This window comes from Beta vulgaris, chromosome 8 (assembly GCF_026745355.1).
Source record: "Beta vulgaris subsp. vulgaris cultivar EL10 chromosome 8, EL10.2, whole genome shotgun sequence".
NCBI classification, from domain to species: domain Eukaryota; kingdom Viridiplantae; phylum Streptophyta; class Magnoliopsida; order Caryophyllales; family Amaranthaceae; genus Beta; species Beta vulgaris.
The window spans coordinates 24,294,614-24,305,004 of record NC_079209.1 but is presented as its reverse complement, the minus strand read 5'-3'; the positions used below and the strand labels follow the sequence as shown (position 1 = coordinate 24,305,004).

At 42.8% G+C, this 10,391-nt stretch overlaps 2 protein-coding genes across 2 annotated transcripts; both read left to right on the top strand.

The window, feature by feature from the left end:
- The first annotated feature begins 3,757 nt into the window (after nucleotides 1-3,757).
- On the top strand, nucleotides 3,758-5,256 carry LOC104883538 (uncharacterized). Its single transcript, XM_057391483.1, has 2 exons — nucleotides 3,758-3,785; nucleotides 4,763-5,256. The coding sequence occupies exons 1-2, from the start codon at nucleotides 3,758-3,760 to the stop codon at nucleotides 5,254-5,256; spliced, it is 522 nt and encodes a 173-aa protein (XP_057247466.1).
- An 850-nt stretch (nucleotides 5,257-6,106) lies between these two features.
- Nucleotides 6,107-9,240, top strand: LOC104883537 (uncharacterized). Its single transcript, XM_010668078.1, has 4 exons — nucleotides 6,107-6,450; nucleotides 6,886-7,624; nucleotides 7,727-7,930; nucleotides 8,365-9,240. Exons 1-4 carry the CDS (start codon nucleotides 6,107-6,109, stop codon nucleotides 9,238-9,240), a joined length of 2,163 nt encoding a protein of 720 aa, XP_010666380.1.
- The last annotated feature ends 1,151 nt before the right edge of the window (nucleotides 9,241-10,391 follow it).

The window sequence follows — 10,391 nt, the reverse complement described above, 5'->3', positions numbered from 1 at the left end:
GAATATGTAAACTGAAAGTAGAAAAACTAACAGTGAAAGGTGAAAGGAACTAGGCGAAGGATTCTTGGTTGTTTTTTATTCCCGCAAGAATTACAGTGGGAGGGAGTATTTAAAACAGAAGAACAAAGGGTGGTAAGGATGAATTTACCGGTGGAAGATGATTTTACCGATTGAAGCTGGCGACAGTCGGTTATCATGCACCTGGACAGCTGGCTGGAACAGTTGTGGTGTGAAGACCAGAACATGCCATGTGTGAATTGGCGAGAAAACCACTCAGTGAAGGAAAGAAAAACGCAGGTGACAAGTGGGCCTCACTTTTAGTGAGATAAACTCTCGTTTCTTTTAGAGAGAATTTTAGAGAGAGAATTTTATTCAATGGAATTCTTTTGATAATTTTGTTAAGGACAACCAAACTAAGTTGTAAAATTCGCAATTTTATCTTATATCCCAAAATTAATGATAACACCTGCGGAGGCATGACCTATTACTATTAATTAAGGATTTTATAAGTACTTTATGTTTGGAAAAGCAAACCTTAATATTTACGGGGCCTAACTTTATTATGTTGTTATGAATTAGTGAACTCTAACGCATCAACAACCAACATACACTAAACTTATAAGCATTTTAAAGAATAATAAAATGTGAAAATAAAATGATCTAGTATGGCCCCTAATCCTAAGAACTAATCATCAATGGCTCCCGCTTGGACTCTTCATGGATCTCCATGCACCTTTTCCATGGGCCTTCTCTTGATGGTCACATCTTTGGATTACATAAGTATCAAAATAATTTAAATAATAACTAAATTAAATAAAATTCCAAAAATATTTAATGATACGCATATCGTATTTAAAATTACAAGAATACATCACGATACGCAGATCGTATTTTCTATCTTAATTTGGGCCATACTAGTCATACATAGCAAATATATCATAATATAAAAGCCATATAATAATATCAAATATTATACTTGCCAATCAATTAAAATATCAAATATTCTTAATTAAAGCAAGAGGATAAACTTTTAAGTAATAACTAATCACCTAAAGATTCTATCCCTTAAAACTAGCCTAATTAATTTTAATTAGATTAAAAAATCAGATTATGGATTGAAATCTATGACCAAGTCAACATAATTGAAATTTACTTATCTTTCTCAAAATTCTGTTTTTTAAAATAGAACTTCCAAAAGATAAAATAAAACCTTGTTGCTGCCTAGATTTTAAGCACGTTTCTTTTAAATTTTTTTTTTTAAATTTTAAAATTCGAAAAACCAACGAACAGCACGCGACCGGAGCTAACCAAAACCAGGCGACCTTTGGAGGCCACCTCGCCGGCATACTTGCCGGCCTTTTGATTCGCGACCCGACGCTGGTCATTTTTCCAATGAGCTGACAATGGCAGAAGAACCACCGGTGCCAGCCCATGTCCCACCGAAATCGCAGCCCCGCGTCGAGCGTGTGGCTGCCATCTCAGCCTCACTCGTCGACTTTGACTGCTTGCCGGCATTTTCGACTTCTTCCCCCCACACCGGCTTGTCGCCGGCAGAAAACCGACCACCGGAGACCGAACACCGACCACGGTGGCGGCTCCTCTTCTCCCTTTCAATTTTTTTTTTCTTGAGGGATATTAAAATTACAACTTCTTGTAAATTTAATTAGGTGATCTTGATTAAATTAAACATAACTCTTTATGCTTAATACAGAAAATTAAATTTAAAATCTCTATTTTAATTAATTTTTAGATTATTCATATAATTAATCAGTAATTCATACAAAACACCTTTTATATGAATTTATTTTCATTCATAAACGATTTAAACATGAAAATTAGATTAACATCATGAATTTATTTTTTGAAATTTAGATATTTAAAATCAGATTTTAAATATCTAAAAATAGGGTTTATAGGGTGAAACTTTCGACTCTTATAGATTGAGAAAGCAAGTTATTAAAACTCCTTTTAATTAATTTCAGTTAATTATTCAATCCATAATTTAATTCCTCTCCTTAATCAAATTAAAATTAATCATACATAAACAAAACTTTATGACCAAAATTCTATATGCAAGAGGCTAAAACTGATACCACTGTAGGAATCTATAAGTACTATAAAGCGGAATTTCATGAACCTAATTCATAAGCACTTAAATCAGGATCACATGCATATACAATTAAGGATCACATACAAGTTTAGAAATAACCTTTGTAGCTTGAATTCCACAAAGCTTTTATAAGCCGAATTGAGAATCTCATATGTGATTCCTCTACTTAGTCCACCAACCCGGAACAACACTCCACCAATGCTAGTTGGAAAGGAAGAAAACTTCTTCTTTGGTTTCTGGGAGTATAACGTGACTTTTGAAGAGAGAGAATAGGAAAGAGAAAATAATAAGAGAATAAACTGATGATTTTCTTTTCTGCCTAACCCAAATATATAAAAGTATTTAGGTCAGAATTCTCTCCTTTTCCCCTCTCTTGGCCGGCCACCCTAGGGTCCTCTTGGGCTCTAGGTTTCTTTTGTTGATCCAAGTTTAATGTGTGACCTTGTGGAATCCGTTACATTGGGCTTCGGGTTTATTTACTTACTAATCCGAAGTTCTATAGCTTTCTCTAGCAAGACGTATAGACGACCCAATATAACGAACTTATTATCTCTATAATATGATCCATTATACATTAGTAATTGCATTTAAGTCGAGGACATAAATCCTTCAGAAACTTATTAAATATACAAGTGCGAGACGTCAACATTATGTATTGTTGGTGGCTTGCTTGTTTTCGGCAACCCCAGAGGTGCTTGATTTCCAATCAATATAAGGAGCTTTGTGTAGCATCTTTAACTGATCTTTTTTCTCATATGCTATTCTTCAGGATCACTGATAACTTACACGAGAAAGGACGCAAGTCACATAACTTTTTCCAAGTAGCCTCCGTTGCATCATAACCTTGAAATGCGGGGAATGCAAGAACCATTTGTTGTCACATGCGCATACTGGATCGCGTCCTTCTTGGCAGTTCTTGCAGGTTATGTGGGTCTAAATTCAGCGTAGCTTCTACAGGTTTTGACAATAGCCCAATCTTTCGGGACTTTTCTTTTTATTTTTCTAATCCTTCAAACCCCCCCCCCCAAAGAACTAGGTTAACTGAAATGAACTAGGTTATGTGGCCCTGTAAAAATAATTCGTTGTCCAGACACAATTTTGACATTGTGATTGTATGGGTATAACCCAAGTGTATTAGCGGCCACACATGAAGGGTCCGCGAGTACGATAGAGGACGCGAGCACGTTAAAGTCATCTACAGCTCCACCAAAGTCAGTTCATCCCCGATGGTCGGCAACGTTGGCGGACGCCTAACAAGACAAAAGTAGGGGAATCTTCCCACCTGTCAAGTGCATCATAGCCCTACACGTGTCGAAGGATTATACGCCCTGTCAGAGGAATAGTACTTCTATAAATACCCCAATAGTACTATTCTGCAGGTACATTCTCTCACACTAAAAATAGCTTATCTCTCTTTCTAAATCCCAGTGGGGCCATTACTGACTTGAGCGTCGGAGGGGGTTTCCTCACAACCACCCCGAGGGTAGCTCACGTTTGCGTATTGTGTAGTCACACAGCCAGGACGTCACTCAGCCAGGTTGTCACTCCACACCTTTGGCGGACTCTACTGAGGACGTCAACCGTTTCAACACCGAAACAATTTGGCGCTAGAAGGAGGGGACTTCCTATCCTTTCAGGGAAACAGTCATGGGTGACGCAAACAATACCGGTCACGGTACTCAGGAAATGGACGTCGGTCAGACATCATCGCAGCCAGTTAACACTGGGGCGATTAAAAAACCCGCAATTCAATTATCGGACGCCTGAAGAGCAAACTCCGAACAATAACGTACCTTTTAACTTGGCTCAGCTGAGTCAATTCTCTCCTGAACAGTTACAAACTGTAGCGTCCTTTATACAGATGTTAACTGGTAATCCCCAACAGAGCACTCCCCCCAATCAACAGTTTGGCGGAACCCGTAAGCGACCACTGGCTACGGCTGGTAGGAACGATGACGGCACCCCGCTCCAAACGATGCAATCCTTGGGTAAAGAAGGACCTGAGATGGAAAAGAGGATAGACCGATCTGACTATGAGGAAGCGATTTAGGAGACAGAGGAGTTATACCATTCTGAAGAGGAGATTCAGGGTTACTCCCGCCGTGAGTACAGTGCCACCGGCGCTAGTAACTACTCGGCAGGGGGTCACCTTCTAATCAAGCCTAAACTCTCTCCCTTCACTCCCGAAATATTGAACCATCCCATGACGAGAATCAAGATGCCTCCTCCAAGTATGACGGCACGTTTGATCCAGACGAGCATGTGGCGGCTTATGAAGGCCATATGTTCCTCTACACGCAGGTGGACGCCATTTGGTGTAAGGTTTTTCCTTCCACTCTAACCGGGATAGCTCAGACGTGGTTTAAGAGTCTCAACCCAGGTAGCATCTCTAGCTTCTCTCAGCTGTCATCCACATTCAGTACTCACTTTGTAAGCAATAGGCGCCGTGAGCGTACTACTGGAGAATTACTTTCTGTCAAGCAAGGTGCAAATGAGAGCTTGAGGGATCATATTGGCCGCTTTAGTGTCGAAACGGTCTCGATTCCCCGGCTGCAGCAGGATGTGGCTGTGTTAGCTCTGATGACGGGGCTTAAGGAGGGGTCACCATTTCGAACTACCTAGGCTGAAAATCTTATACATCTTTGGGTCCAGTCCTTGGCAAGGCGAATGACTACATCAGAGGAGAAGAGTTCGACAAAGCAGTAGGCAACCGTAAATCTGATAAGAAGGATGATAAGCAGAAAAAAGAAAAGGGCTGCGAGAGTGACCGTAGCCGAGATCAAAGAAGAGAAGAATCGAATATGGTCAAAATAGGGAATGACCGAGAAAGAGAAAATGAGAGGTATGACCGCGATCGTAGGGACCGCGAGAAAAGCAACCGAGAAGGGGGTGAACGCAAGGAGAGATTTGATGCGTACACTCAACTCACCACCTCAAGGAGTCATATTTTTCTAATGAACAAAGATAGTGACAAATGGCAGCGTCGAAAGCAGATGTTCCATAAGAACCGTGATAAGAGTAAGTGGTGTGATTTTCATGGGGATCACGACCATCTGACTGAAGATTATCGGCATCTAAAAGACAATTTGGAGGATTTGATAAGAAGAGGCTACTTCAGCCAAATCAAAGCTCAGACTAGAGAATGAGATCTGATAAAGCCAGGGAACCGTAATGTCCAGTCTCGGATCAGCGAGATCCACGTAATTAGCGGTGGTCCCATCCATGGAGGAAGTATAAATGGGGCAAAAGCAAGCTTGAAAGAGTTCATGCATCATGTTAACTTCAATGAAAGTGCCATGGAAAAAGACGCCAGCAATGCCAGCGATGTTATTTGCTCTGGAGGACGCCAAGCATGTCGTTTATCCTCATGACGACCCTCTAGTGGTAACTCTGAAGATCTCAAACTGCCTGGTCCACATAATCTTGGTGGACGGAGGCAGTTCTGCAAACATCTTGTACTTATCAACAGTCGAGAAACTCCTGATCGGACTCAGATACCCGGTTATTGGATTCACAGGAGCGTCAGTGGTACCAGAAGGATTAATATCGCTCCCGGTACGCATTGGAGAAAATGACGCGGCTAGAGACATCATGGCTGAATTTCAGGTGGTGGATGTCCCGGGAGCGTACAACGCTATCATAGGGGGTCCCTTTATTCATGATGTCCAAGGCATCGTCTCAACCTACCATCTGACAATGATGAACGTATCTAATGGCGAATTTACATCGAGGCTGAAGGGTGACCAAGAGATGGCAAGATCATGCTACCTAACGGTGCTAAAGCAACTTGCCAGGATATTCCCCATAGAAAGTCTCGACCCGCCATCAAGAAGACAAAGAATAGCCCAGAGAAAAGCCCAAGCTCAAGAGAAGGATAATAATGAAGCAGATGAAATTAAAACAGTCCAAAAGGGTAAAGCAATCCCACTGGAAGACCTAGATTCCCGGCCAGAGGATGAGCCAAGACCAAAGCCGGATGTTGAAACCAGGCAATAAATGCTAGAAGATGATCCTGCTAGAGCGGTCGCTGTCGGGATGGACATGGATCCAGAGGTCAGGACCAACCCGGTGACTCTCCTTCGAGAAAATGCTAACGTATTCGCATTCTCGGCGGATGAGATGCCAGGAATAGACCCGGCCGTGATGGTTCATCGTCTAAACTTCAACATGACAGTCCGTCCAGTAAAGCAGAAGAAAAGGGCTTTTTCGATTGAGAAGAACAAGGCAATCAAAGAGGAGGTGGAAAAATTGATAGTTGTCAGCTTCATTGAACCATGCGACTATCCAGAATGGCTAGCGAACGTAGTAATGGTTAAAAAAGCTAACGGCCAATGGCGCATGTGTGTGGACTTTACAAATCTGAATCGAGTATGCCCAAAGGATTGCTACCCTTTGCCAAGGATAGACCAGCTAGTAGACTCCACTAGCGGGCATGCCTTGCTGAGCTTTATGGACGCGTTCTCGGGTTATCATCAGATCAGTTTGCTGAAAGAAGACCGGAAGAAAACGACATTCATGAACACTTGGCGCGACCTATTAGAAGTTGGTCGATAAGGTCTTCGAGGACCAGAAAGGACGCAACATAGAAGTATATGTGGATGATTCGATTGTGAAAAGTAATACTGACCATGAACACTTGGCGGATTAGGAAGAAACATTCAGCACGTTGAGAAAATACAAAATGAAGTTAAATCCAAAGAAATGTGTCATTGGCGTAAGAGCAGAAAAGTTCTTAGGGTTTATGGTCAGCAAAAGAGGCATTGATGAGAACCCAGACAAGGTTCAAGCAATCATGAACCTCCTGGAGTCAAGAGGGGTCAAGGACATCCAGAGATTGACTGGAAGAATGGCCGCCTTGACAAGTTCATCTCAAAATCAGCTGATAAGGCTCTCCCATTTTTCACGCTGCTAAGAGGAAACAAGAAGTTTGAATGGGGAGAGGAGCAGAGTAAAGCCTTCTTGGCCATAAAAGAACATCAAACAAAACTGCCAATAATATCAAGGCTTGAGAATGGAGATACACTGCAGTTATATATCTCGACCTCGCTTAAAACTGTAGCGGCAGTATTGCTAGTAGAAAAAGAGAAGCAGCAGCATCCCATATACTTTGTCAGCCACATCCTTAACGGCCCAGAAAGCCGCTACCAGCTGATTGAGAAAATAGCGTTGGCAGTCGTCATAGCGGCCAGAAAGCTTAGACCCTATTTTGACTGCCATCCAATACAAGTATTAACGAATCAACCGTTTGAGAAAGCGCTGCAAAGAACGGACACCTCTGGGCATTTGCTGAAATGGGCCGTTGAGTTGTCGGAGTATGATATCCAATATAGGCCACAAACGGCCATAAAGGCCCAGGCATTGGCAGATTTCATAACAGAAGCATATGAAGAGGACGAGATGGAGGAAAAAGAATCATGGCTGCTGGAGGTTGATGGGTCTTCAGCCGCGAGCGGAGCAGGGGCCGGAATCGTGATAACATGCCCAGAAGGAAATGTTTTTGAATACGCGATCAAGGTGCATTCCCAGCCTCAAACAATGAGTTAGAATATGAGGCAGCTATTGCCGGATTGAGAATGTGTATTACGGCGGGAGCTAAGAGCGTTCTTCTGAAAACAGATTCACAGTTGGTTAGCGGCCAACTTAGAGGGGGAATTTGAGTCCCGAGAGGCCAATATGATAAAGTATGTGGAGAAGTCCAAAGAGGTAGTAGCTCAACTTGAGCAGTTTGGGGTAGAAGCAATCCCTAGAGCCGAGAATATAAAAGCACATGCACTATCAAAGCTCGCTAGCTCAGATTCTGTCACTATTGAAGGGATGGTGGTTAGTGACGTCCTTAAAGAAAAAAGCATCGCTCAGAAAGTAGTCATGATAAACAACATAGATCAATAAGGGGAATGGTTCACAGAACTAGTGGAGTACAAGCTGACGGGAGTGCTCCCGGCCGATCTTATGTCTGCTAAAAAGCTGCGAAAACAGGCAAATTGGCACATAATATACCAGAACGAGCTGTACAAAAAGTCATTTAGCTTGCCGTTATTAAAATGTGCAACAGCTGCTGAGGCCGTGAAAATAATAGAGGAAATTCACGAAGGAATTTGCGGAAACCACATTGGAGGAAAGGCACTAGCTCTGAAGGCGTTAAGAGCCGGTTCTATTGGCCTAGCATGCTAGCGGATGCACAAAACTACGTGAAGAAGTGTGATAAATGACAGAAATTTGCTCCTATGATAAACAGACCCGCGAACGACTTGCAGCCAACCTTATGCCCTATACCGTTCGCTCAGTGGGGGATGGATATCTTGGGGCCATTCACTACCCCTACGGGAGGCAGGCGCTTTCTCATCATGGGAATTGACTATTTTACAAAGTGGATTGAAGCGGAGCCGACAGCAAAGAAAAAGGCAAACCAGATAAAGAAGTTTATTTGGCAGAATATGATGACTAGATTTGGTATCCCAGCCGCAATCGTGTTCGATCACGGAGTTCAATTTGACTGTCGGCCCATCCAAGCTTTTCTCACTGGTTTCCAGGTCAAATTTGCCTACTCGGCAGTATGCCATCCGCAGAGTAACGGTCAAGCAGAAGCCGCTAACAAACAGATTCTGAATGCTTTCAAGAAGAAGTTGGATGAGTTCAAAGGGAAGTGGGCCGAGATGGTACCTGCCGTCCTATGGGCAAATAGAACAACTGAAAAAGAGGCGACAGGGGAAAGCCCTTTTAGGCTGACCTTTGGCGCAGAAGCAGTATTACCAGTGGAGGTAAGGCTACCCACTTACCAGATTAAACATCAGATCCTAGAGAAAAACGATCAAGCATTGAGGGAAAATTTCGACTTCTTGCCCGAGCTAAGACTAAGGGCAGAACTGAGAGCAGCAATGTACAAAGACAGGATCAGTAAAGCTTATAACAAGAGAGTCATGGAAAGACCGTTAGCAGAGGGCGAGCTAGTCCTGCGACGAACGGCCGCTACCGGGAAAGCGCATGCTGAAGGAAAATTGTCCGCTAACTGGGAAGGGTCGTATGTCATTGCTCGGAAGATCAATCCTGGGTCCTTTATCCTTAAGGGAATGGACGGAAGAGAACTCAAAAAATGCTGGAATGCTGATGTTTTGAAAAAGTATTACGTTTAGAAGAATGTAATGGGCCGAGAGCCTTTGTTTAAGTTACATGAATAAAATAACTTTTGCCAACGTTCTCTGAAATCTCTTATCTTTATTCTCGTATGGTTGTTTAAGTGCATTAACGGTCATATGACAGACCTAGTACATAAATGTAAGCCATATGACAGGCTAAGTGCATTAACGGTCATATGACAGACTTAGCACATAAATGAAAGCCATATGACAGGCTAAGTGCATTAACGGTCATATGACAGACCTAGCAGATAAAACGCGAGCCATATAACAGGCTAAGTGCATTAATGGTCATATGACAGACCTAGCACAAGAACAAACGCGATATGACATGCTAAAGGTAATAAAAATCACAATAGACCTGGCGAACAGAAAAAGATCGCAGCAGGTTAAAAGCATGTTAACGGTTAACCATACAAACGGGCAGACGTTAACATAGCAAGAAAGCAGGAAAACAAAGACATAGCAAGAGTACTTTCCATAAAATAAAAGCTACTGGCTTGGCGGCCAACTACAAAAAAGAATGTGGCGGCCAATATAAAAAAAGGCTTTTAGTTGAAGTAAAGTACTTAGCAAAATTAAAGAGGTAATTGTTCACAAACGCCAACAAAAGGCGGGTTACATTAGCAAATGTCAAAGTATTACAAGTTAAAGCATAAAACTAAAAACTATTGGAGGAGCAGGAAGAGCTGAGATATGGCCGCCAAAAGCTTCAAGAGGGAGGAGGTCTTGGCGTCATAGGCTCTCGAGGATCCACATCAGCAATGGCATCCTCATCAGCGAAATTCGAATCCCCCTGAAAGGGCGAGAGATGTTAGCCGGCAGCATGAGCATCCTCAAGAACGTTCCAGTCAAAACCTAAAACGGTCTTGCAGACCCACCTCATGGCAGCTGCCCAGTCGCCATCATACCTCTTATGGAGCTCTGCCACATATTCATCAGAAGCTTTGAAATCGGCAACAGCTTTGGCAGCTCCCCTAGCTTCAGCAGTAGCGGCATCCAGCACAGCTACCTCCTTCTCAGCATCGGCGGCCTCCAAGGCCTTGGTTAGCGTCTTAATGTTCTTCTTAGTCTCCTCCAGTAGAGCCGCCCTTTGCCCCAAAGTCGCTATCTCATCCTTCAGAAGCGCTAGCTTGTCCTTAGCATCC

Bases quoted from the DNA above. Each gene is read 5' to 3' on its own strand.
- LOC104883538 (XM_057391483.1), top strand. From the start codon at position 3,758: ATGGGTGACGCAAACAATACCGGTCACG. The intron at 3,786-4,762 runs GTACTCAGGAAA...CTTTGGGTCCAG, and splicing joins CGCAAACAATACCGGTCACG to TCCTTGGCAAGGCGAATGAC.
- LOC104883537 (XM_010668078.1), top strand. From the start codon at position 6,107: ATGCTAGAAGATGATCCTGCTAGAGCGGTCGCTGTCGGGATGGACATG. The intron at 7,625-7,726 runs GTGCATTCCCAG...TTCTGAAAACAG, and splicing joins TTTTTGAATACGCGATCAAG to ATTCACAGTTGGTTAGCGGC. The intron at 7,931-8,364 runs GTTAGTGACGTC...AACGACTTGCAG, and splicing joins TCACTATTGAAGGGATGGTG to CCAACCTTATGCCCTATACC.